This window comes from Drosophila innubila (genome assembly GCF_004354385.1).
Source record: "Drosophila innubila isolate TH190305 chromosome 3R unlocalized genomic scaffold, UK_Dinn_1.0 2_E_3R, whole genome shotgun sequence".
NCBI lineage: Eukaryota > Metazoa > Arthropoda > Insecta > Diptera > Drosophilidae > Drosophila > Drosophila innubila.
In genome coordinates, this window is record NW_022995380.1 from 28,302,140 (window position 1) to 28,327,580 (window position 25,441).

At 41.1% G+C, this 25,441-nt stretch overlaps 5 protein-coding genes across 6 annotated transcripts; 2 read left to right on the forward strand and 3 right to left on the reverse strand.

Annotated features, from left to right (window-relative positions):
• Positions 1-34: 34 nt before the first annotated feature.
• On the reverse strand, positions 35-12,017 carry LOC117790079. Its single transcript, XM_034629345.1, has 15 exons — positions 10,762-12,017; positions 10,613-10,696; positions 10,369-10,559; positions 10,144-10,305; positions 9,935-10,080; positions 8,508-9,090; positions 7,644-8,441; positions 7,547-7,573; positions 7,345-7,425; positions 7,146-7,276; positions 4,468-7,089; positions 2,864-3,667; positions 1,857-2,794; positions 712-919; positions 35-643 (listed from the first exon to the last, which is right to left on the reverse strand). Exons 1-15 carry the CDS (start codon positions 11,512-11,514, stop codon positions 285-287), a joined length of 7,887 nt encoding a protein of 2,628 aa, XP_034485236.1. The 5' UTR covers positions 11,515-12,017; the 3' UTR covers positions 35-284.
• Positions 12,018-13,491: 1,474 nt separating this feature from the next.
• LOC117790197 (L-dopachrome tautomerase yellow-f2-like) lies at positions 13,492-15,473 on the forward strand. The gene is made up of 4 exons (XM_034629528.1): positions 13,492-13,702; positions 14,056-14,442; positions 14,496-15,154; positions 15,221-15,473. The coding sequence occupies exons 1-4, from the start codon at positions 13,549-13,551 to the stop codon at positions 15,359-15,361; spliced, it is 1,341 nt and encodes a 446-aa protein (XP_034485419.1). The 5' UTR covers positions 13,492-13,548; the 3' UTR covers positions 15,362-15,473.
• On the reverse strand, positions 15,464-21,031 carry LOC117790196 (flocculation protein FLO11). Its single transcript, XM_034629527.1, has 7 exons — positions 20,632-21,031; positions 20,343-20,563; positions 19,672-20,270; positions 19,551-19,602; positions 16,736-18,374; positions 16,500-16,658; positions 15,464-16,445 (listed from the first exon to the last, which is right to left on the reverse strand). Exons 1-7 carry the CDS (start codon positions 20,839-20,841, stop codon positions 16,230-16,232), a joined length of 3,096 nt encoding a protein of 1,031 aa, XP_034485418.1. The 5' UTR covers positions 20,842-21,031; the 3' UTR covers positions 15,464-16,229.
• Positions 18,493-19,638, forward strand: LOC117790198. Its single transcript, XM_034629531.1, has one exon. It carries the CDS (start codon positions 18,493-18,495, stop codon positions 19,504-19,506), a length of 1,014 nt encoding a protein of 337 aa, XP_034485422.1. The 3' UTR covers positions 19,507-19,638.
• Positions 21,032-21,941: 910 nt separating the features above from the next.
• LOC117790333 (polyadenylate-binding protein-interacting protein 2) lies at positions 21,942-25,162 on the reverse strand. Of its 2 annotated transcripts, XM_034629752.1 has the most exons (4): positions 24,933-25,162; positions 23,157-23,307; positions 22,991-23,091; positions 22,784-22,928 (listed from the first exon to the last, which is right to left on the reverse strand). In XM_034629752.1, exons 2-4 carry the CDS (start codon positions 23,298-23,300, stop codon positions 22,799-22,801), a joined length of 375 nt encoding a protein of 124 aa, XP_034485643.1. In that variant the 5' UTR covers positions 23,301-23,307; positions 24,933-25,162; the 3' UTR covers positions 22,784-22,798. The 2 variants fall into 2 exon arrangements, with proteins under 2 accessions (XP_034485642.1, XP_034485643.1); XM_034629751.1 differs by lacking the exon at positions 24,933-25,162 and having other exon boundaries at positions 21,942-22,928.
• Between the last annotated feature and the right edge of the window lie 279 nt (positions 25,163-25,441).

Here is a 25,441-nt window from a genome sequence, read left to right on the forward strand (position 1 = left end):
CAGCAAATTGAAAATGAATAAAGTCGATTCCGAGTTCCATTTAATTTAATTTGCATTTATTTATAATTTTTTTTTTTCGCTTGCTGAAACATCGAAATTGACCTCTAAGCCATTTTTTTTTATTTTTTTTGTGTGGTATTTGTTTTATTTTCGCCTTATCAATGAAATGTTTGCGTTATGTGGCCGTCATTGGCTCGTGGATGTATATGAAGGATGTATGTGTGTGTGTCTGGATTTTGTTGAAGAGTGAAGCAACAGTTGTCATGGTTATCATGGCCGCATCTTTACCACCAAGTAGCACCAACGCCGCCACCAGCCGTTGCATCGGCCACGGCAGCGTCTCCGGTGGCAGAAGCGTTTCCATTCAATCTCGAGCACTGCTCGGCTTCATTCGCTATTTGTAGTGCGTTCATGTTCTGCACAAACGCCTCGAGAGCCACATTCTCGTCCGGACTGTATGGAGAGGTGCGCTGGCTGTGCGGACTGCGACGCAAGAACTCATTCAGATCACTGGCAACGCTGGCCGGCTTTGAACCAGCCGCAGCCGCCGGCTCAAAGTCGTAACCAAAGGGATCTGACGTCGCCGGCGATGGCTGTGGTAATCGCGGCAGCATATTGCCTTGCACAAACAGGTGGCTGGAATCTGCAAGGAATAGCATTATCGATTCATTAATTGATCGATTGACAATTGCAAAGGGGATTCACACTTACCACTGCCGTAATCGGCAACGTTGTCGCAGTAGCTGGCACCGGAACTGACGCTGCCTTGAGATGGCTGCTGTTGTTGTTGTTGCTGTTGCTCGTAGGCATTCGTGGAACACGAGCGGCTGCCAAACACAGTTGTAATCTCCACATGATGTGGCGATGGAGATGTGTTGTTGCGCGTGAAGTTGGACTCCGATATGTTGTGTATGGAGACCTGTGAACGATAAATATGATAAATGTTGTGTGAATTTGATATGCTAAAGAGCAACTTCCAAACTTTGAATGAAATTTATTAATGGAATTAATCAGGGTATCAAACCGAATCGAATTCGGCTTCAATTAGAGTTTTGGTTATGTTTGTATTTTGGTTTGCGGTTATTTATGGGTAACCGGTTCACAAAAAAAAAAGTTGCAAAAATGTTATAAAAAAGTTAATGCTTAAACAAAAATGATTTGATTTCAAAAAAGTTCTATCTTATAAGATCGATATTCAAATTAAAGATCAAAATTTTTATCAAAAACGATGATTACACCTAACAACATAATTAAATGTAATGCTTGAATGAACTGAAACTAACAGTTATACATGAATCGGTTACTAATCGGTTATTTAAGTTTGAATAGCTTCGGTTTTCCGTATAAAAAAAATGTGTTTCGGTTAGGATTTCAATGACGGTTTCTAATTTAAATCGTTTAATACCGGTTAAAGCTAACGGTTTCGATTAGGGTTTTAATCCCTGAAATTTATATTACACCCATCGGCTGAAAATGTATAATAATAACGATGCTTTAAACAGGAATACAACCATTAAGATTAAAATGTCTATATTCTACGTCTTTCTGATTAATTTTTTTTTAATTAAAATAGTCTCACTGAGGAAATTAATCCGGAAATTGTTAAAGAACTGTCATAAGTTGGAAATAATAATTTAAAATAGAAAAACTGGTTATCAAAGCCATTAAATTTATGCAAATTGATCGCTTTTCGCTCTTAAAAGTTTCCCTAAATCCATGATAAACACAATCTCCACTCCACTTAAATATTCGCATTTCATTTAAGAATAGAAAGAGGAATAAGCAGATGATAGTTTTTCAAATGACAGAGAATCGTTTTGGTACAAATTTGGCCAAATTGGCTGGTAAGGACACACCTCGTTGTTGAGATGCTGGCCCGGTATTAAATTCTTGAGGAACGCCGCGTCGTCGTAGCGAATGACACCAGTATTGGGTATGCCCTCAAGGTAGGAATTGAAACCGGTGATGGTTGGCGGCGGCGAATCGTCACCACAATTATGATGCATATGACAATCAGATGGAACGCCAACACCAGGTCCACCACCACCAGGTCCTCCACCCCCTGCCGATTGTGGAACGGACGAGGAGAAAACCTCAAAGCCGTTGTAGTAGCTGGACTGTTGGTATTTCTCCTGGAGTGTTGAGCCCGATGCAAATTCCGATGCGCCAAATTCCGGCGCCGGTTGGCCAAAGCTCGACCATTGGCTCGATGAGGACGAATGGCTGTCTTTGGTCTTCTGTTTCAGCTCACTGCCAATGGCAGACAAGCACTTCTGCGCCTGCTTGGGACGTGCTATGACGGCCGCATCGCCAACCAGCCGACCAGGGCTGCCCAGGGATACGTTTGTGCAGCTAATACTGATATTATTGTGCGTGTCAACGACTCCTCCTCCTCCTCCAGCACCGACGCCGACGCCGCCACCTCCACCGCTGCTACTGCTGCTGTCGCCGCTGGCTGATCCACTTGAGAAATATGAGAAGTTAGTGGGTGCAGCAGCAGCAGCCGCAGCAGCTCCAGCGCTGATATTGCTGCCGCCTGATGTAACAACCAATGGCGGCGATGACTGCTTCTGTTGTGTGGCACGTGCCGCCTCGGCCACCGCCTCCTGTGGCGTATAATAGTTGACATTGCTACCAAACTGTCGATAGCCGCCCATGGCCAATCCATTGGTCACAGCCTGATGCAGCGCCGGATTCCGGATGGTGAACATGCCGTTCTCATTTTTAATAATAGCGGCCGGTTGATCCATGGTCATCGGTGCAGCAATTGGCATTCCAGCTCCATAAGCACGTGCTGCAAATAAGACACATTATTTTTAAATGAACTTTCCTTGGCTTATAGACATGCGGGAAGTGGCTATACCTGGCGGTATGGGATTCGGGTTGGGCAACATGTTGCCGGCCGCAGGCCCATTGTTGACGCCCTGATGGAACATGGGATTGCGCAGTGTTATAATATTACCACTTGAACTGGTCTCCATGATGGGAACAGTTGAGGATTGTGCCGACTGGTTGTCAACTCCTCCCCGCTGCTTGTTGGCAAGATTGGACGCTGTACCAGCAGATCCACCACCACCGGACTTGCCACGATTGCGACGCCTTCGACGTGAGGATTTGCCACTGGCCGTTGCTGCCGCTGCTGCGGCTGCCACATTGTTATTGCTGTTGTTGGGAGCCACCGACACCGGCGGCTGACAGTTGCGATTGACGCGCGGATTGGCCTCCACCATAATAACGCCGGCGGCATTGTCCAGACCCGCATTGCCAGCATAGAAGCCGCTCATGAGATGTGCTGGCTGCTGCAGCGGATGTTGTTGCTGCTGCTGCTGTTGTTGTTGTTCAGTCAGCGGTTTGGATAGCCTACGTATGGACTCGCTCTTCTGACGCAGTTGCTCGCTCTTGGCCGGATCCACCTTAGTAAGCGTGATGCCTGGCGGCAGTGATAGATGTTCCACTTGTACGCCACGATTTAGCTGATCCATAATGCTGCAATTGGGTTGCTGCTGCTTGGTGGAGGAACTGCTGGTGGCATTGCCAATGCGCAAGTGCTGCATCTGATGTGTCAGGGTGTTGGCATAGCTGCCAGACTGTGGTGCCACTGGCGGTGGTATGGCAACTTCGTTGGGATTGAAATAGCCCATGTTATGGGGTATGCCCGAGAGATCCTCTATAATAATAATAACAACGACAACAATCAGTATGGAATTTTCAACAAGTGGGCGGTTACAGTCGAGCACGCTCGACAGTGGGATACCCTGTGCCCAGGTATTCTGTACTGAGGTTGATTTTCAACCAATTGTTCCTATGGCAGCTATATGATATATGGATCCGAATTAAAATAAATTTGGTCAGAGTGTACAAAACCAACTTAAATGCATGTTCTTACAGTTTGGTTAAGATATCTCAAAAAACAAAAAACTTTTTCATACTTAAAGTTGATTTTCTACCGATCGGTCCTATGACACCTATATGATATAGTAGACCAATTTGAACGAACTTTAGTCAGGATGGACAAAACAAACTTCAATGCATATTCTTAGAGTTTTTTTTAAAATATCTCAAAAAACAAAAAACTTTTTCATACTTAAATTTGATTTTCTACCGATCGGTCCTATGACAGCTATATGAAATAGTAGACCAATTTGAACGAACTTTAGTCAGGATGGACAAAACCAAGTTAAATGCATATTCTATCAGTTTGGCTAGGATATTTCAACAAACAAAAAACTTTTTCATACTAAGACTTAATTTTCGATTGAGCGTTTCTATTGCAGCTATATGATAAAGTGGACCGATTTGAACCAAATTTGCTCAGGATGTATAATACCAGCCCAGATGCATATTCTATTCGGCTGTTGATCCTGAACTGCCACGCCCCCTTCTGCCTGTTACCTACATTCTGCCAAGCACATTATACTCTATTCAATGGGCTCAGGGTATAATAATGTCTTGTGTGGCTTAACTTACCCTGTTTCTGGCCACGATGTCCACGCTTGCCGCGCTGCGAGCGCTTTGAGGGCGCACTGTGTGCACTGCTCTCCATTGTATTTAAGGAGCAGTTGCTATTGCTGTTCACATGTGGCTGTTGCTGTTGTTGCTGCTGTTGTTGCTGCTGTCCACCTTTTGTTGGCTTCGAGCGTCCACTTCCGCGTCCACCGCGCGCTGACTGTGGCGCCCCTCGATTGCCAGTGACCACTTGGCTGCTCTGTCCCTGCATTTGTCCCTGCATTTGTCCCTGCACCTGTCCCTGCACCTGTCCCTGCACCTGGCCTTGACTTGACTTGGACTTGCGTGTGTTGCTATTCACATTCAACTCTGTCGTCCGTTGCGACTGATTCTTCGCTTGCTGTTGGGATGCTGCTCTTCGTTGACTGCTGACGGATGTTGCTGGTGTCGCTTTGTTTGGCTGCTGTTGCTGTGGCATTTGTGACTTGGATGCTGCCTCGTTTTTGGGTTTCTTGACAGGCGCAGCTGCTGGCGCCAGCGGCTTTTGTTTGGAATTCGGAATTACACTGATTGGAGTGGGTGCAACGGGTGTCTTGGGTTGCGGCCTCACTAGCGTCGGGGCAATCACTTGTGTTTCGGTCTCGCTGCCAGATTCCCACTCACCATCCGAGGAGTCTTGCATATGCAACGATTTAAACGGATTGTTGTCCAACTGTCCCTGGTCCAGTCTGGACTTTAAACGTTTGTGTCTTTTTTCAGGCAGTGGAATTGGTTCTGGTTCCGGTTCCGGTTCCGGCTCGGGCTGCGGCTCAACGGGCAATGATTTTGGCACCTGAACTTCCACAACGTTTCTATTTGCATTCTTGGCTTTTTTGCTTCCCGTCGTCGTCGTCGTTTTGGGCTTAATGCTGCAAACGGAATTTTCACGTGTATTGACGGCGCTACTTTGTGGCGTTTGCGACTTTGAGCTGCTACCCGAGCTGGAGCTGGCAGCAACTGCAACTGGGTGCACTGCAGCGGCTGCCTTCTTACTTTGCTTCTTGTTCTTGGCTATGTTGGTGGCGTTGGCCTTCGCTTCCAGTTCAGCAGCGGCGGCGGCGGCGGCAGCGGCAGCAGCAGCAGCAGCAGTTGCAGCTGCCGCCGCTGCCGCAACCCGTTTAGCCTCCTTTTTCTTGGCCTTGGCGCTCTTTTCCGGCACTGTAGCCGCAGCAAACTGGACAACAGGTGCAATTGGTGGCGTGCTCCTGGCCGTTGACTGAGCGGACGCCACCATATGACCGTTGACAAAGGTGTAAAGCAGCTTATCCTCGTCCGGGGAGCTGCCCTTGGCCACAACAGTCACCTGTTGCTCACCACCGGCGTGTGGCACCTGCACACGTCGTATAGTCACAATACGCTTGGATGGATCAGCGGTTATGGCATTGGCTGCCATGGCAGCGATCACATCACGTGGCAGTTGTTGTTGTTGCTTCTGCTGCTGGGGCGGAGCATAGCATACTGGGGTGTGAGGTGGAAAGTAGGCGGCTGAGTTAATAAAATTTGGTAATTGCGCTGTTACAGTTACTGTGGCGGATTGTGCTGATGCAGCCGCTGGCAATGGCAATGGCGATGGCGATGCCTCCGCTGCCGTCGTTGTTCCACCATTTAAAATCTCCTCGAGCTGTGCCAGCTTCGCCAGCTGCTGCTCCTTGGTGGGCAGATAAGAGAATTTAAAATCACTGTTCGCCTGCTTAACGGTGGCAATCAGTTCCAAAATGACAGTTTCCACTTTTCCCTTGGCACGCTGCAGATTCTTAATGTTGGCTTCCAGTTCGGCAATGCGTTTCTTTTCGCGCTTGCGGCCGCCAGCAGCCGTTAAGGTTTTCATTTCGTATTTGTCAATGAACTCCTTGAAGTAAATATCAAGAAATTGACTGCGCAAATCCTCCAGCTCTTTGATGCGTTTCTCCTCCTCCTTGCGTTGCCTTTGCTTGGCCTTTTTAGCTGCCTTCTTGGGATTCACCGTTTGTGGCTGTTGTGGTTTTCCCTCAATGAAATTGAGTGTCTCATTGATCCAGCGCTTCTGATCCTGCTCACGCGTATAGCTGCCCAGAAATTCGGCAAAGTCATGCATCATTTCCTCCTTGCTGTAGCTACTGAGATCCGCCGGTAAGCTGCCATTGCCACAGCCTCCGTCTGCGTCATGGACACCGCCATCGCCACCAGCCGCAGTGGCATCCGTATGCATCTGTATGCTCTTGCAGAGGCTGTCCAAGCAGAGTAGACTATTGTCGCCATCATCAATATTCTCGCCAATCTCATTAAGTGCTGCCGCAGCAGCAGCTGCAGCCGCCGCCGCTGCCGCAGCTGGCATTTTCCGAGTGGCAGCTTGAACCTGCGCCGATGCAACCACTTTTAACGTAGGCGGCTGCTGAGACGTCACTGGCTCGGGCTTTTTGGCCACTACCGTTGGCTCCGGCTGCGCTTTGGGCTTTGACGACTCTTGGCCATTTTTGGTCTTGCGATCGTTGACAATCTGTGTCAATTTCTTGCGCAAGCGATCGCGTGTCTCATTGAAGCGTGCATGATTGCATTCCTTTTTAACGCGCTTCTTCGAGTGATTCTCCTTGCAGGTCTCGCCAATGTCAGCGTAGTCCGCACAACCTGCAAGGAAAAGTGTGAGGAAAGTATTTACAACATTTGAAAAGAGTTTCTCTTACATTTACGCATCTTCTCCTTGCATTTCTTAGAGTTATTCGAGTCGTTACAACCTACTCCTGTCTGCGTCATCTCGTTCACCTTGGACTTGTTGCCCGACAGGCCCGAGGTGCTATCAGGCTTACTGCGTTTACTGTATAAACGAAAATTGCAATTAATTTAATTATACTAAATTTAAGAACCGCTTTTGATTACACTTACATCATTTGGGAGTCGTGTAACATCATTAAATGATCGACGCCAAATTGCATTTTCTCGATGTTTGCATCTCCCAACGTGAAACTGTCAAGAGAAATAAAGTGACGTTACAATCAAAATCAGATGACAATATTTACAAAGAATTCTTGATCGATGAGAATCGAATAAAGGATTAAAATCAAGTAATCAAAGGTAATCAACTTACTCATCGGTGATTTTAAAAGGCGAGTAGCTGTAATATTGATAATAATTAATTAGAAATTAATGATTCAAAATAAAATTGATCTATAACATATACAGACCCAATAACCTGAGCAAGAAATTGCTCAAAGCGTCCATCATCCTTGTCCCCAATGACGCTGTTTGGACGCAAACGCAAATCGCCCTTGAGCAGCTCAAGGTGCTTAAAATCCGTTGCCGTCGAGTTGAACTTGACAAAGAAATTGGCATAGATGGATAGCACAAAAGTCCAATAGGTCTTATAGACATAATGTTGATTCTTAAGCTCCTGCAGTTCGGCGGGACTGGGCGCCAGCTTACGATTGAAGAACATTAGCGATGGCAACGTGGAACGCAGCTCCTCGCGCGAAAATGATAATGGCTGAAAGCATCGCAACAGGTGCTTTGTCAGTGGCGGCGACAGTTCATTGGCAAGGATCTTGCGAGCCAGCTGGCAGGCGGAGACTCGACAGTTTTCGCCGCAAAAGAATTGCGGCTCAATGCTGTCAAAGCGATAGCGTTTGCGTGTGGTCAGATGCTGGAACACTGCCCATGCAATGTGATATGTGGTGCGCAATGCCGTATCCATCTCCTGGCGCCGCAATGTCACACCACTCGGCTCATCCCCTCTAGAAGCAGCCTCTGGCTGCGCCTGATCACCGCTGCGACGTTGCTGTGCGGCTGCTGCAGCGGCGCTTGTGCTTGCAGCAGCTGCCGCATTGTGTCTGGCCTCATCGCTGGTGCATGTGCTCAGAATCTTTGATTTCATCAGCTTAGCATCTTTCTCGACAATGCCGAGTGTTGTGCACTTGGCACAATGGCCGGCTTGTCGTGGCAACAGAGGTGTACCCGCAATGGAGCAAGTGATGCATTTGCAGTTCCTAAATACAAATAAAGATCTTTTTAATTAACTATATAGCATTATTTAAACATTTATTTGTTCTTACTCATTATGGTGTTCCAGCATTGCATTACACTTTTTGCAGAGGTCCTCGTGCACCAGTTTATTGGGCGGATCGTAGAAACCATCGGGCCACTTCAGCTTGGTGAATGCCATAATATTCTTCCAAGCAAGCTGACGATCAACAATGCGTTGGAAATCTATGAACTCATCATCACTGATGTCTGGCAGCGAAAACGATGTGGCGTCCATGACGACCTTGTCGAATATGTTATACACATCCAGCAGGCCCATCCGACGATCATGTTCCGTGGGCGACAAGTTAAACTTGTTCAGCTCCATCCAGATGTCCGTCCAGCGGCGCTCAATGGAGTGCATATGCTCATCGAACAGCATATAACGCTTGATCAGCGCCGTTGTCTGTGTGGAGCCATCGCCCTCCTTCAGCGAGAGTATGCATGCGAGCATGGTGTCGCCCAGCGGATTGAACACATGTTGCTGAAATAGACGCTGACACAATAGCACCCAGGAGAGCTTGAACTTGCGCAGAAAATCGTTCTCGAAAGCAAACAGGCTAAGCGATATCTTCTGTGAGATGCAGTTCAAATCGGAGTAGCCGTCCAGTAAATCTAAATTAAATATATATCAAGTAAATTTAAATTAAATTAAATAGCAAGTTGAATATATGAAGTAAGCAAAATAATTATAACAGGAATAATGCTTTGTAGTTGATTAAGGTTAGATATTGAATCATTATGTACAGATGTTGTCTCTCTAGATCTTTAGAAAATTGTTGCTGTTCTTAAAATAACACACATCTGATTTTTCGAACATATTTTTAGAGTTCCAAAAATCAGTTGTCATACATTTTCAAATACAATAATTAATAAACCTATTTTCTGATAAAAATATTTACAATACTTTTCATATGATACATTACACGACCTTAAAGGACGTATATTAAGGATATTTAAGGTATTGATATTTACTTTGGATTTTTATTCTTAAATTTGTATAATAGAAATTGAAAAATAATTTTTATTTCTATAATAAAAATTTAAATTAATAATTATTTTAATTTTTTATGATAAAAACCCAAAATAATATTTATTATTCAATTTTTTTTGTAAAAATTTGTACGTTGTCAATTTTTTTAAATTCATAACTATTATTTGCAGTCCCTGGTTTTTACTCTTGTATTCTATCTATAAATTAATTTTAAATTAATTCAATCAATTGCAAATTTTTCAAAATAAAAATAATTTGAAAATTAAAAGCTTTAGTAGCTTGAGTTTCAGGACCGCCGACAATTGTTTTTGGTTTGTTAGAGGTTTTTTAAAAACCGAATAGCGTATGTTAATATGAATGAGTCCAATATGTCAACGACATTTAATTATAAGTAAAACGTGCATAAGAAGTTAGATAATTGCATAAATGAATGTTAAACCCATTTTATACATAATACCAACGTACATGTGAGCATCTTTTCGGCTGAAATCTTCTCGTTCTCCTGCACATTTTGAGCAATTTCGATCATGCCCTCGGAAAAAGCCTTAACAATGCACTCAACATTATAGGCGAGTATTTGTAGCAGTAGCATCGGATTATTAGCCATCAGACTGCAAGAAAGCCAGAGTTAATAAAAATATATAAGATGATAAGATGAAAAATAATCAACTTACATGGCGCTGAATAGCACTAATATCATATTATCAGAGATCGCAGTATCATCAATAAAATCAAGATATTCGGCATTCTTATCGTAAAGGAAACCGCTTGTAATCCAATAGATTTGCTTGTTAGATTCCAGCAGCTTCTCAAATTTGTTATAGGCAGCATCATTTCTAAACAGAAATCAAATATTTCGATGATAAACATACGCTTTGGTTTAGAAATTGAAGACTTACTTTAACATGGGGCTGTATGCCTTGATTAGCACATCGAGGAGCATGACCACCATGTGAGCAGCCTTAAATTGATCCATCATAATGGCCATGATTGTTTCGCGATATTCGAGACATTCCTTGCAGGAACAAAATGTAAAGAACTCCTCCTTACGATGCTTAACAAATATCAAGGCAAGATTCTGAAAATAAAGCTGCAATGGATTAGGTTTTTGAGTAAGACAGATTCCAGTGTATAGGAACACACCGTAATTGCACGCAGTTGTCCGTCGGCATCGCGCAGCGGATTCTTTGGATCCTCCGAGAATAATCGCATATTCTCAATAGCCATCTGCAAGTGATGTAAATGTGTAAGATGTATTGTATATTAAATGAATGCAATTTACACGTATTTACCAAATATGAGCGCGTTTCATCGTTGGGATCCTTGCTCTTGGGCTTACACTCATGCAGCAGTTTCTCGCTCAGTTCCATCTCCATGACATTGTCCTCGCGCAGGCTCCATTGCATTAGCGATACCACATCCTTGTAGATAACATCCGATTTTGGTGCCGGTGCATACGGATCGAACGGTGGCAGTGCCAGTATCGTGTGCAACGTATTGATGATGTTACCCTCCGGAAAATTGAGACGCTCCAGCAGCTGACACGGTGGGGGGGGAGTGCTAGTATGTAGTAGCTTGCTACTATGTGCCTGCTTCGAATTGAGTGGGAGTGGGAGTGGCAATGGCTTGTTAGCGCTGAGCGCCTCTCGCATTGCCGCCAACGCATCACATTTCAGCGGCATCACATTTGTGTCGCCACAAATGCGCGGCGTGGCTGCGTCAATGGACATTTTCATGCTTACATGATAGCAAGAGGCGGCGTCCAGCTCCCCGTTGACAACAGCCTCGGCGGCAGCAACAACATTGGCATCTATGCTACCACAACAACTGGCGCGACACTTAGCTTTGGCTCCTTTTGCCTTGGCTTGACTGCCACTGGGAGTGGGACTGGGAGTGGAACTGACGTCCTCGTCGTGACTGCAACAATTCATGCAAGTTGTTGCGGCTGCAACTGCGTCTGCCTCTGCTGCGTCTGTCACCTGTAACGTGGTCGTAACGGGCATTGTTTTGATATACGCCAATGCCTTTTCCACTTGTTCCGCCATCTAATTTATAGATTTTTATATTTATTTATTTTTTTTTTTTTTGGTTACACTCTTCACTTTAAGGGCTTTTCGCTAATCATTGGCGTAACAAAAATTTGAGTATGCGCGACGCATTATTATACAAATCACAGATGCACTTCCGTGGTGGAGACACTTTCACTCGTCTCGTCTAGTCCGACCAACCGACCGACCGACCAACCGTCGTTTTCGTTGCTGCCAAGTGTATGTATGTAAAATCTGTGTATGTGTGTGTGTGTGTTGAGTCGAAGAAGTCTCTCCTCACATACAGCAAATGAAAAGAACGCAACGCGTTTTTTCCTAAACGCGCGCGCCGTCAACGAGAAGAGCGCGACTCCTTGTAATTCTTCAATATGCTTGCGATTACCTTCTCAAGCGTTACAAGCCTAATTCGACAGCACTGCAGGTTTGTATATATATTTATTAAACAAGTGAATTGTTTGGGATTTTTCGTTTTTGTTTCGCTCGTCGTCCGTTCGGTGCAATTGCAATTTTCTGCCTTGCTTGTGTGTGTGTGTGTACAGAGTTGTATCGAATCGCTCGTGAGCTAACGAACTAAATCCCTGGTTGTAGGTCATTTAGTTCAGTGACTAGATTTAGTTCAATTTGAGTTCACTCGGTCATTTTTCAGTCGTGAACTAGTTCACTATTAGTTGGCGCCATGTCGCAAAATTTAAATTTAGGTATTGCAAATATCAAATTGGCATAACTTTGCAATAAATTACTAACTAGAAGAAAAATTTAAAATTCAAAGTTACATAAAATTAAGCAATACATTTTAATGAAGGTTTGAGGCTTTTCATCCCAAGGAAAGAGAAGTTCATATTTTAATTCTGAAAAAATTTAAAAAATTCTAGCTTCTAAGCTGAGAAATTGAAAAAAAAAGATGGGGAAAGTTTTTAAGTTACCAATTTTAGCATTTGACCCAAAGCGCTCCATATTGCCAGATCGGCGAATTCAACAGGGTGGCAGCCTTTTCGATCTGGATTAATTTTTTACTTCAAAAATAAGAACATTTCCGAAAAAATTCCGAATTACTGTACCTTTCTATCAAATTTTATTATAATAGCTAGAATTTTTTTTGCAGAACTTTGGTTAGAATTTTTTCAATTATTTGATATATTTTTTTCTTCTTAGAATTAAATTTCTAACTTTTTCCGCTGACGAACTTGAAATCTTTTTTAATATTTAAACCTTAATTTTGTATTATTTCGAATTTCAAATTTTCTTCAAATTTATAATTTTTTTGAGATTTTTGCGTTTATAATTTTCAATAAATTGTTGTATTTTGTAGTGCCTAAAAGTATGCAAAAATCTTGAAACTAATCCGGTACACCACTGAGAGTTTTGGACACAAAAAGCCGAAAGCCTAAATGGTTTGTGTATTGAATCGAATATATTCAGGCCTTTCCGGTTTTCATTTCCTCCTATTTCATCGGTTTTTAAAAAAATTTATTTTTTACGTTGAATTGGGCTAATCATTTTAAAATTATATTTTACTTTATTGGACTTAAATTTACCAACTCAAAGTGAATTCAATACGCAAAATATTTCCAGATTGATATAAGAACAGGGTAAGGATTTTCACTTCCGACAAATCTTGCCGAAAGTGAAAACCGAAACAGGTTTTCTGACATTGTGTGTTATGAGATAACGAGTTGGAGAGTATTTGCATTATACATATATATATATATATATAAATGCTAATATTTAGTTGAAAATCATGACTTAATGACAAGTCTTTTTATTGAACGTTCTTACTAATCTAACATCATAGTGTGATATTTAATAATACAGCTACTTACTTAGTTATGTAGATACGATATTTAGAAAAACAGGTTTCCGGCTTGCGAGAGCAAATCTCACGCCAATCGCTCTTATCAATTGCTTTTAAAAGCTGTGAGATTAAATGTATAATAGTATTAAGAGATAATTTTAATGAAGCCTAGCTTCAGTCATCGTTTAGTCGTGGAAACGGAAAGCTCGTATTTCGGATTATATTACAAATACGAAAATATGATATTAAAATCGTTTATACTGCTCTCCCTGAAATTATTGTTGTTGACAACCTTTGCGCTTGGCGATGGAATGATTGAGGTTTTTAAATGGAAACAAATGGATTATTACAATCGCGGAGATGGTCAATCTTCAAGGCGACCAAATCCATCAGGTACATAGTGTCGTTATCAGCAGCAATAAATAGTGTTGGGTTAAGCCATCTAACCTTGGATTTGTTGTTCTTAAAATTCTATAAAAGTACTTACATCCCATCCTAGTATTAGTAATCTATAAAAAAAAATATTTAGGCTTAAATTTGCAAAAAAAATATTATTAAACGTAATTCGACGTTTGTAAGTAAAAAAAAAAGAATTCTGATTTGAAATACTCTAGAGCCGATAATATAATCAGCATATAGTCGTGGAAAAGGCTTATTCAAAGAGTAGTTAGTAGGGTTATGAGTTAAGAGCAAGTGAAATAAAGTGATGAGTAATTTGTTGTATATTTATTGTTTTCTGTGCACAGCTCCAGTCGTGTTCCCAGGTCAATATCGTGGAAAACGTGACGTGCTCACCTCACGGGACACTCCCATGGGGTTTATGCCGCGAAATGACTTCGCTGACAATTCCGGTTCATATATAGCCTACAATAATGTTCCTATGGGCGCTACACATTTTCGAGGACGGCTGTTTGTCACCATGCCTAGAAGACGTGTCGGAATACCGTCGACCTTGAATTATATAGATATGCAGCGCGATGGCAAACAGAGTAGCCCGAAGCTATACGCCTATCCCAATTTCGAGTTGAACCAGTTTAATACCAGCGAGCAGAATCTGGTCTCCGTCTACCGGACAACTGTGGATGCGTGCCAAAGATTATGGTTCATTGACACCGGCATGCTGGAGTATCCAAGTAGGTCAGTGGATTTACATAAAATGATTGAATTACGATCCCCCCTCTTATAGACAATCGTCAGCAAATCAGGCGACCAAGCATCTGGATTGTCGACCTCAAGACGGATCGTGTCATCAAACGCTATGATATACCCGAGAGTATTGTGGATACTGGCCGTGGTCTGGCCAGCCTGACCATTGATGTGGCATCCGAGAATCAGTGTAGTAATGCTTATGCCTACATTCCTGATCTGGTCAATAGCCGCCTATACGTGTACAGCTTAGCGGATGATCGTATGTGGGTCTTTTCGCATAATTACTTTAACTTCGATCCATTAGCTGGAGATCTGCATATTGGTGGGCAGACATTCCGCTGGGATGATGGCATCTTTTCCACTACACTTGGAGCTCAGAAGAGCGATGGAAGTCGCGATGTCTATTTCCATGCGATGGCCAGCAACAATGAGTTCGTTGTATCCAATAAGGTTTTGCAAGTGGAGTCGAATGCGGCGCGTTCCGATCATGGCAATGATTTTCGAGTCCTGGGCAGCCGTGGCCAGAATAAACAGTCCACAATGCATGATTACGACCCGAAGACTGGCGTCATCTTCTATGCTGAAATTCAAACAAATGGTGTTGGATGCTGGAAGTCGAGTAATCCTTTTACAGCCGAAAACCACGGCACCGTTGCCTCAAATGCACAAAGCATGATCTATCCAAGTGATTTGACGGTCAGATATTACGATCATCATAAGCTTCAACTGGTTTTAAACAATGATTTCTGTAATTTATTGTAGATCGACGAGGATGGCAACATTTGGGTAATGTCTAATTCGATGCCAATCTTTATTTACTCCCAGTTGGATCCGAACATTTATAATTTTCGCATCTGGAAGCAGAATGTCAAGGAGGCCAAACGCAACACAGTGTGCGAGTGACTTATGTGCATATATGAAACTCTTTTAATGACATTTTCTTAATGAAGTTACATAATGACGTTATAATTGTGTGTGTTTAATAATGTAATATATTGAAAATATTAACATAAAATCATATATGTATTTAAAACAAATCAAAAAGCATTTACAAATGTACCTTTTTAAAATTGCCTAAATTTGAGTACTCAGTTTATCACATCTTAAAGTTACATAGATGTATTTTTTTGTCTTTTACATGAAAACAAATAAAAAACACAAATATAGAACAAAATCAGAGGCACTCTAATATTGCATAAGGATACTAAGTTGCACAGGTTTATAATACGCGTGTATATATATGTATGTATATATGTATATGTATATTCAATTTAATTTACGAATAAAATATTTGAAAATTGAAATGTGTTTAAATTATCATAAACATTTGATTTTGCTTTCTTGTAAATTTTCATAATTTCGTTTCTATAATATTCAAACAATTTTGATGTGCATATCTTAAAGTGACTGCCTTATATAGTTTTCCATATAACTAGTTATATAAAAGTTGCAAAAATATATATGTTTTTGTTCTTATTTTTTGTATGTTGTTTCCGTTTATACTCGCATATCCTTGTCTATAAGTATTTAGTATAAGGTTACTACATATAAAAGATGACTATATAGCTTTCTGTCTGTTTAAGTAAACATGCAAATTTTACTCGGAATTGGAATGGTTATCTGGCCCAGTGTTATACAAAAATATACACGTATAACATAGTATAACAGTTTTGAGTTCCTACACATATGTATGTATGTATGTATATATATATTCCTCTATATCTATATAAAATAAAAGCGACCACTTTTGAAGTGAGGCTGTAGCCGACATCTACTGTACTAGATAATCCTTGTAGCCGCGCAACGATTTCAGCTGCTTCTTCAATTTGGTTATCAAATCCGATGGTTGCACCAATATCGATATATCCCTGCCTACCGAATTTAGGCGATCACGTATCTCTAAATCCTTAAAGAATAGATTTAGCGGTCGTCCGTTTATTTCCGTGAGTATCCAAAATGTGAGGGCAGTACCATCACATGACTGTGTCTGAAATAATTCATAATTTGGACTTGACAACTTCTTGAATAATTGCTGTCTTACCTTGGGCGGCAATCCATGCCTCGCTGCCAAGCTGTTGGGTACCACATCAACAATGGTTGAGGTATTTCCATCGCGTATAAGTCCCAAGCATTGACCCTCGCGATCTCGGCGTATGGCATAGGCGCGACCAAAGGGGATGCGACGGAGCAGCACTTCGACCTGATCAAATAAATGAATTTCAATTAATGACATGAGAATGACATCACATCACGTAGATTCGCTTGAAGACTACTCACAAATAGCGTGTTTGTATTCCGTATAATTTTATTTGCCTCGGCGGCGGAGCTAATGCTAACTCCCGCAATCGAGAGCAGTTGATCGCCAATATGGAGTGCATTGTAGAGGACCGGATGTTCCTTTTGCTTCCAGCCTGCGATCCAGACGCCTCCGAATGCATCTACCCAGGCAATGGAGCCGACACAGTCCTTGCGCCGCAAGTTTAAACGTACACCACCCGGATGCATGATTTCCCGACGCAGTTGCATCACCTGCTGCTCACGCAGCGTTAAACGCTTGTTGCCGCCGCTCGACTGTGATATTGCCTGGGGTGGAGATTGTATGCGAAAGGCACTCGATGCTATAGTGCGTCCGGGCACAAACTCATTGTTGTTGGCGCCACGTTGACTGCTTGTCTGGGTTGATGCTGTTACTGTCGCTCCCGCTCCGCGTTGCAATGGCGCTTGTGCATCAGATGTGGACGAGCTGCGCCTGCGCTGCTCAATGCTTTCAACAACGGAGTTAACGGCAACATTGCCACTTTGTCCAGGCGTCGTACTGCTGGCACTGGGCGTATGCGTCACATTTTGTTCCATATTATTGTTGGCATTAGCGCCGCTTGTCTTCTGCAGTGGCTTGGTTTTAAGCGGCGTATTGAGCATCTTTAGATAGTGGAAATCTCGTCGGCTGGGTCGCGTACTGATGACGAGCTCCGTTAAGCCACGAGTTAGTTGGGGCATTACACGTCCATTGCTCGGCGTTTGTGATGCAGTGACAATGCCACGGCGTGGTAAGGCTGGACTTCCGTTTACTGCTGTTGGCATTGGTGTTGTTGTCGTCGTCGTTGTTGGCCTGCTTTCCACGTTAACAATAGCATTGCTCTGTGCCTGCACATGGCTACTGGTTGGTCGCTCCTCCCGCATAGCCGTTGGACTGCTGCTACTCACAGGTATACTCGATGAGAGGAATACCTTCTCGTAGTGCACATTGCCACTGATAACACTGGCATCGTTCGCCTGCTCATTGTTAATTCTTATGTTGGTTATGCCTGAGCTGTTGGCGCTGAGTATAATCTTTTTGCTGACCTTTGGTGTTTGCGGTTTGTTGGCGCTTTGTTGACCGCTCGCTGTTGTTGTGGGGTAGCAGGTGCCGTAGACAGCAACAGTGGTGGTTGCAGTTGGCGATGTCATTGCCTCACCATCTGCTAGCACCTGGACCATTGTGGTGTTATTGCTGACAGTCGTGGAGGCATTTTGATTTAATGTAGTGGAAGCATTGGAAACAGGTTTTAATGGAATGGTGTAGGGATTGCTGCTGCTACTGCTGCTGGGTTGACTCAGCACCTGTATAGTATTCGAATTGGACGGTATAATTTGTACGTTACTTTTGTAATCGTTTTGTGGCTGAGTTTTCGTTTTAGCCTTTGCATTGATTTCAGGAAAACGAAATATATCCGCAATTATTTTGTTCTTGGGCGGCAATTCGGGCGGTTGTCCTGCTGGATTAGTATTGTTCGTATTAGAGACTTGTATAATTGTGATGTTGTTATCTTGCGTCTCCTCGACGGCAACCTGTTGGACTTTGGGTTGCGGTGATTTGCGTTGAGGCCTCTTCGTCTTATCAGCAGCACCTGCTGACATAGAGCGTGACGTTTGTGGCCTAAAAAAGAAAAACCGAATTAAAATGTGTTTAGTATGCCAAGTAAATTTTTAAAACATTTGTAAAAAGCTTCAACTGATAAAAGCTTAAAGAGTAAACAGGTCAGCACATTTCTGACATGGCCGAAGAATTTCCCTTAACTGATGAGAAACTGGACGAATTGTTCGTTAAGGATATTGACAGTGTAACCAGAATTGTTGAGAAGCTGCCTAAAAATGACACCATTTTAGCCACATGCACACGCTGGTTTCAAATCTTTCAACACGCAACTCATGATGAAAAGTTGGCACGCAATTTTATGTTGCTGTTGATGCATAAACAGCTTAATGATAGGAACACCCTGTGCTATCCATTTACCGATGCACGCAGCTGTCAGAGGGACTTAAGGACACTGCATAAGATGAGCATGAGGCTGGCAAAGGGAGACAGCATTGATGATGACGCCTGTGAGACTTGTGGCAGCATAGAGTATAGTACACCATCCTCTGAAGCAACCTGCACTACCAATCCCCGCTCACACTTGGAGGATGATAACCAGCATTTGATTCAGCTCAATTCCTCATTGGCCAGAGAGTTACAGGCGTTACAGTCCGAAAAGGAACAATTGTTGCAGCGCCGCCAACTCTGTCTGGCAAATATAAAGACCCTACACGACTGTAGCATAATGTATCAAAAAGAGATTAGCTATATCAAAAATATATTTTTCTGCTCAGCCATAACGGCACTCAAGATGTTTGCCAATGCGAAACCTTCAATCACCGACCGTCCACAATACTTTATCACATTATTTAATGTATTGTGTGAAAATGAACAGGACAGGCAACAGATTAAACAATTGGATGAGATGTTTGGACATCTGCTACGTGAACATATAGATCACAATACGCGTGAAACGATGTGCCAACAAATGAGCTTGGAATTCGATTCACTACGCGCTAAAGTCAGCAAGCAGTACAAGAGTATTATAGAAAATCAACAGACTATTCTGTTGCAGGAGCTGCGACTCTCGGGTATGAAAGATCTGATGCTGTTGAAAAAGCTCTTCATGGACAGTTTCAAAGGTGACGAGCTTGTGAAATGCAAAGTGATTAAATTTTTACAAAGAGAATACGATGGATTGGACAAAGATTAATGTGGTGTTAGTTGTTGATGTTAGTTTATATTTTATTTTCTTACCTAGGTATTAAACGTTCGCATTGTAACATTTGTTCGAAATTTAAGATTTGATCTGCAATAAAATTGTTGAATATTAGCATTAATAACAGTGATAAATTTGTTTTTTTTTTTATGCACTTACCAGCTGAGATGCGCTGGGCAGATGAGCTGGTCACATCCACACGCACACCGTTACGCAGTATTGGGGATACAAATTCATCATCGGACAGATTGATATTAGCTGCTATATCGTTTGGTGTTGCTGTTACAGTCGCATTTGTTGCGTCCTCCACATCATCGACGACAGTTGGCGATTGTGTTTCGCTAATTTGTTCGCTGTATGTGCTAATGGGATCCGACAGCATGTTCAGCAAATGTTGTGTTAATGTATTGGACATGGCTGTTGTTGTTGTTGGAGGAGGAGCAGGAGCAGGAGGAGCAGGTGTTACTGTTGTGGCAGCTTCTATGACTGAATTGACTGCACTGGCTGCAGTCGCTCTGGACGCTTGCTCATTGACTGCGGCTGGCTGCTGATGCTGATGGGCCGGAATACGCTCCACGCCTGGCACTATAGCCGCCGGCACAGGTGGCGGTGCCGGCAATGGAGATGTTGGATCACGCGTTGGCAGCAATGGAGCGCGTACTTCAGGTAACTTTGTGTATAAATTTTCACGAGGCGACAGAATTTTCATTTCTCGTAGCTTGGAACGCAACGTTTCCACCCATTCTTGCATAGTCTCCCTGTTGGCCAAGCATATAAACAAATATTAGCGCAAGTGAATAAAGCGCACTCCGGGATCGTGTGCAACTTACCATGACGCGGCATGAAAGCGCAACACTTCATTGCTCAGTGTTACGACAAACTCAAACTCATGGGAATTGGGTATCAAGGCGTGTGATATGTGCAGCGTATCCCGCAGTGATACCGCCCACTCGGGCATGTGGGCGGCCGCTTGTCGCGGCTCAGCATAGCCCTCCAGCAGGGCATCGGTGTCATCATGCACGCAGAATACCACCCAGCTGCACTCGGATTTCTACAAGTAAATCAACATTACTTGACTTTCATGAATTGTTTGCCTGCAAAGTGTCACTGTTTTCTTACCTTGGGCCCAACGGTTAGTTTCTTTCCATCGGCCGTCAGTCTTTTCAACCATGTATTTTTATGAATTTCCCGAAATTGCGCCGCGTTGCTGCTGGACGCGATTGCAGGTGCATTTGCATTTGCATTTAAATTAACATTTACATTTGCATTTGCAGGTGTTGTCGTTGTTGTTGTGTTTGCAGCTGGCACTGCTGCAGCAGCGGCAGCCATTGCCTCTATCCGATATCTTTAAAACCTGCCTCGCTATGCTGCTGGTTGCTACAATGCACTCTGCTTAATTTCACTTAACATATTTCACATTTCACACGACTTTATTGCAAAATTTTCTGCAACTTTTTTTTGACAACAAAAAAATCAGCCAGAAATTGGCGACGACGCCATGTTTGCTATCAGAAATGCATTTCGATACTTATCGTTGAATTCACAACAACATATTGGGTATTCCCAAAAGTGGTTTCAATTCATCTTGTCAACTATCGATAAAATTAAAACCTTAGTTTTATAACAATGGTTTAATTTGAATATGATTATAATTAATTAAACCATTTAAATTCTAAATTAGATAAAACTAAGCATATAATTTCTGTGTGTGCGAAGCTGTAAAATTTAATTATATTTGACAAAATTCTAACAAAAACGTTTAAAATTTTATTAAGAATATTTATAAAAATAAATTGACGGACGCTTCACAGGCAATTTTCATAGGCCCATCCGGAAAAGGCATTAGACTACTGTAATTTTTTCTTAGAATTCTAAATTTGTCTAGTTCTATGACCGTTTTTTTTTTTTAAATTATAAATTCCATGTTTCTTTATTAAATTTTCAATTGCTTTCTAAAAAAAGAATAATAAATTGAGAATCCCATCAGTGGGACTCAAACAAATAACTAATAGTAGATAATAAAAGAGGTTTGGTTTATTCTATAATACTTCTTTTTATTGGGATTTTACAAATATTTTTATATATTTTTTTTTTATTGGTTTTTTTTTTATCTTTATATCACACAACGTAAATAAGATCTTTTTAATGCTGTCTTAAGTTACTATAACTAACCAAAAGCTATAATTATATTTCTACATCCGAAAACAGAAGTAAATTAAATTTGTGTATTCTGTGTATTTGCGCCAGGGCAAATAAACGAAATTAAATTTTGCTTAAACTTAGACAAGAGTGGTATTGCAGCGTTTAAGCTTAACAGTAGATATACAATTACATATTCTTTTTTTTTTTTGTATATGTAAGCATCTTGTAAAAAGAGTTATTTAAGATTAGTACATTTATCAATTAGCTTTAGATTATAATTTCTTTAGTTTTTTTTTTTTGTTACTTATTTACAACTTCAAATTACAAGTATGCGAGTCAAAAAGAGGGTAAAGTCGCAAATTTTTGTTAATAAACCTTGAACGTATAACGAGTTAACAAACACTCAATGGGAAACATAAAATAGAAAAACAATGAACTTAAAGCGAGTTGATGTCGTGGGCAGGTGCTTTTAACTAATTACAATTAAAGTCTTTGAATCGAATTTCAACGTGACGATTTCAGTTTCTTCTCTAACACAATTGAGTCTTGTAGTTTTAACATTTGCTTTGTCTGGAAATTTGTATATATAATAATTATTTTAGGTTTCTAAATTGAAATTGCAGTTCACAATTAGTCGTGTTTAAAATGTTTTTAATTTAAGTTTTGTACGTTTATACGAAAGTTTCACTAGCTTTAGCACGGCACGTCTGTAATTCTATTCAGATAGCAAAAATTGTCTTGTTAAACGAGGAATTTGATACGCGTAATTTGAGTTAAGTAGATTTCTTCTTTTGAATCTTTTTATATATTTTTCTATTTTGTATCGGTTTAAAATTTTTTTTTTTATAATTTTTTGTTAATGGTATTCGTTTGCATTTCGTTTGAGTTGGTTAATGTATCTTCATGTGTGTGTCTGTGCGCGTAGTTTTTTAAATTTTGATCTGTATTTTTTTTTTTTTTAATTTTTGACACTGTTGCCTATTTTGAAATGGACTCTTTTGAAAGACATGGGCGAAGAATATATGATATATATAAACGTTTATCGAGCTATTGCGATTGTGAATTTGAATTGCATAGCGCTTCAGACACGTTACTGAAACACTGTTGTGTGAGGTTCAATTGTTCAGACTATTTTGGGTCGGGTTTACGAGGCTATGAAATCAATTTGATGGCAAAGTGGTACGAATTCATCGGCCATGGGATTTAGCACAGATTTCTCAACATTACATTGACTTTTCGGCAGTGCAGATAGTGCCGTGTTCTGTTCTTCCGTTCTAAAATTGAAAATTTGGTTAGACAACTTGAAGAGTTAGTTGTGTTTTGGTTTTTATCATACTTGGCTTTTTCCCACTCATTTAATTGCTCTTCAAGCTCATCCTCGATCATTGCCTCAAAGCATTCTTGCATTATTTCCTCCTCCTCCAGTCGTTGAAGTTCCTGTGTGAAGTTTATCATTCATTAAGGATCAATTTGGAATGCTGTTTTTGGTTTTTTTCACTTACGTTCTTATCAAATTCCTCCTCATTCTCCATCCACATATATTCTGAGAAATCGGGCTCATCATCGAAATCAGAAAGTGATTCGTCGTCATCCACCACATAAACTATTTGGTCCGTCCAATCAACAGATGGCACTTTTAATAACATGGTAGTGCTGTAAGAAAATAACAAATACATGTATTATTATCAAAGAAAAATTATATGTATGTACCATATTTTTAAGTAAATAAGTGAAGTGTGTGTATTTGTTTTGTGCCGGCGAAAAGTTGACAGTTGCGTCGTTCTTCTAGAAACCGGTTTGACACCATTAGCAATTGTTGACTTTTCAAAGCCGCAAAAATAATGGCATACCCCAAGTTTAAGAGACACTTTGTCTTAATTTTTATCAAAAGCAGATTACCTTAAATTTTTTTTTACAGTGCTTATGTATGGAAGTTAAGAAAATGTAACGAAGTAATTTTATTTTATATCAACCGACTTAAGCTGCCGTATAAACTTGCTAATTGACTCCTACATATGTGTACATGTATATGTGCCCATATAAAAAAAAATGCATATGCAATTTCTTTTCATAAATGACAGTAAATTAAATTTTCTCTTTTAATTTGCGCAAGCTTTTGTTTATACGAATCAAGTCTATTTTTTGCGCTGTGCAAATTTAAAAACAGAATGACTAAGCTCAAAGTACAAGAGAAAAAGAGAAGAGCATAAACACACACACCACTCACTTAACGCGTATAAACAGACCAAAAGAAGTGAGACAAAAACAGCGTCAATTGTTTATAAACAAGTGATATACAAACATATGTATGCGTGTTCTTTATAATCAGTATTAAGGAATTATCAAAGCGGTCTATGGTCTTTATGTATATATATATACATATGTAACATGCACAATTTATGTGCATATAAGCAATATTTTTGTCTGAGAACCCGTTATCACCTGTTTGGTACGTGAAAAAATTAAAAATAATTTGACGATGACGATGACGTCGACGTGAATTTATGCAAAACGCAATAAGGCAAACAAATGTACTCGGACATGGACGTTGTTGTTGGTTCATGGGCGTAGAGTCTACAATTGTCTTAGCCCCAAACAAATGAGAGTCTCCGTTTATGTGTGTGCGAGAGACTCGATCTATGTATAGGTGTGTACGTGTGTAAACACACAAGCACACGGCAAGTGCTGCTCTTGCTACAGTTGCCATATTGCGAAAATTAAAGTGTTTTTGCACTGTGAACTCAAAAATATATGCATATGTATGTATGTATTTGCTATATACAAATACATATGTACGTACTCATATGATTGAATGAACCTCCCTCAACCCAGCACAAACAACACAGCGCACTCAAGGTAACAAGTGTTTCCAAAAAGCTTAAACATTCGACCAAAAACGAATTAATATTCGTATGGCTTTTAAGCGTTTAATTGCGTCGCCAACAAAAATCTGGCTGTAAGCAGTTGGCACGTATCTGAAAATCTACAGGGCCAAAGGCGACCTGGAACGTGAAGTTGCCAATAATTAACGGAGGCGTCGGAGGCATCGCCAACAGTGTCGACATTTTGGGGTTTATTGATTTGTCAAGAATCTTGAAGTAAACGGAAACGCTGAATGCCAGCAATAACAAATCAGGAAGCGCTTTGTACATCACCTTATGGCTTATGCTTCCGCCTTTCTTTGACCGAACGGCAAACAATAATTTTAACGAAATGTTTAGTAACAACAACAAACCGATGTTGGTTATTTGCGGCACTCGAATTATTTAGCTACTCACTTTAAAATTTGCTTGAAGCGCTGCAACGAATTTGAACTCTATTTTTCTGGCTTGTTTATCGTCCACTGAGAATTTTGTATTGCAAACGTATAAAGGGTAAACACTGACAATTTATTATTGCATCCAGATAGAAAACACGAAAATTTTTCTATTGCGAAACCAATTCAAATGCTGTGTGCGGGAAACACGTCCATGAACGTCAAGCAAACGAATCGAAAATGATTTATAAAACAAAAACTGACAGACGATAAATAATGTACAGCTGTTTTTTTTGGTCGAAGTACATCGATATTTATTTACTCATTTGGGCGATATTATAATCCAATCGATATTTCGCCGATACATTAATAACAACCGAGAATTGTGTGGTCAATCGATGAGTGCTATCATTTATCAGAAATGGGCGCGATTAGTTCTAATTTTAAACGCTGCCAAATGTTGGTTGAAGGAATAACATAGCACGAGTTTACGGAATAGTGTCTAGCATAACACGATTGTAGGTATTGTTT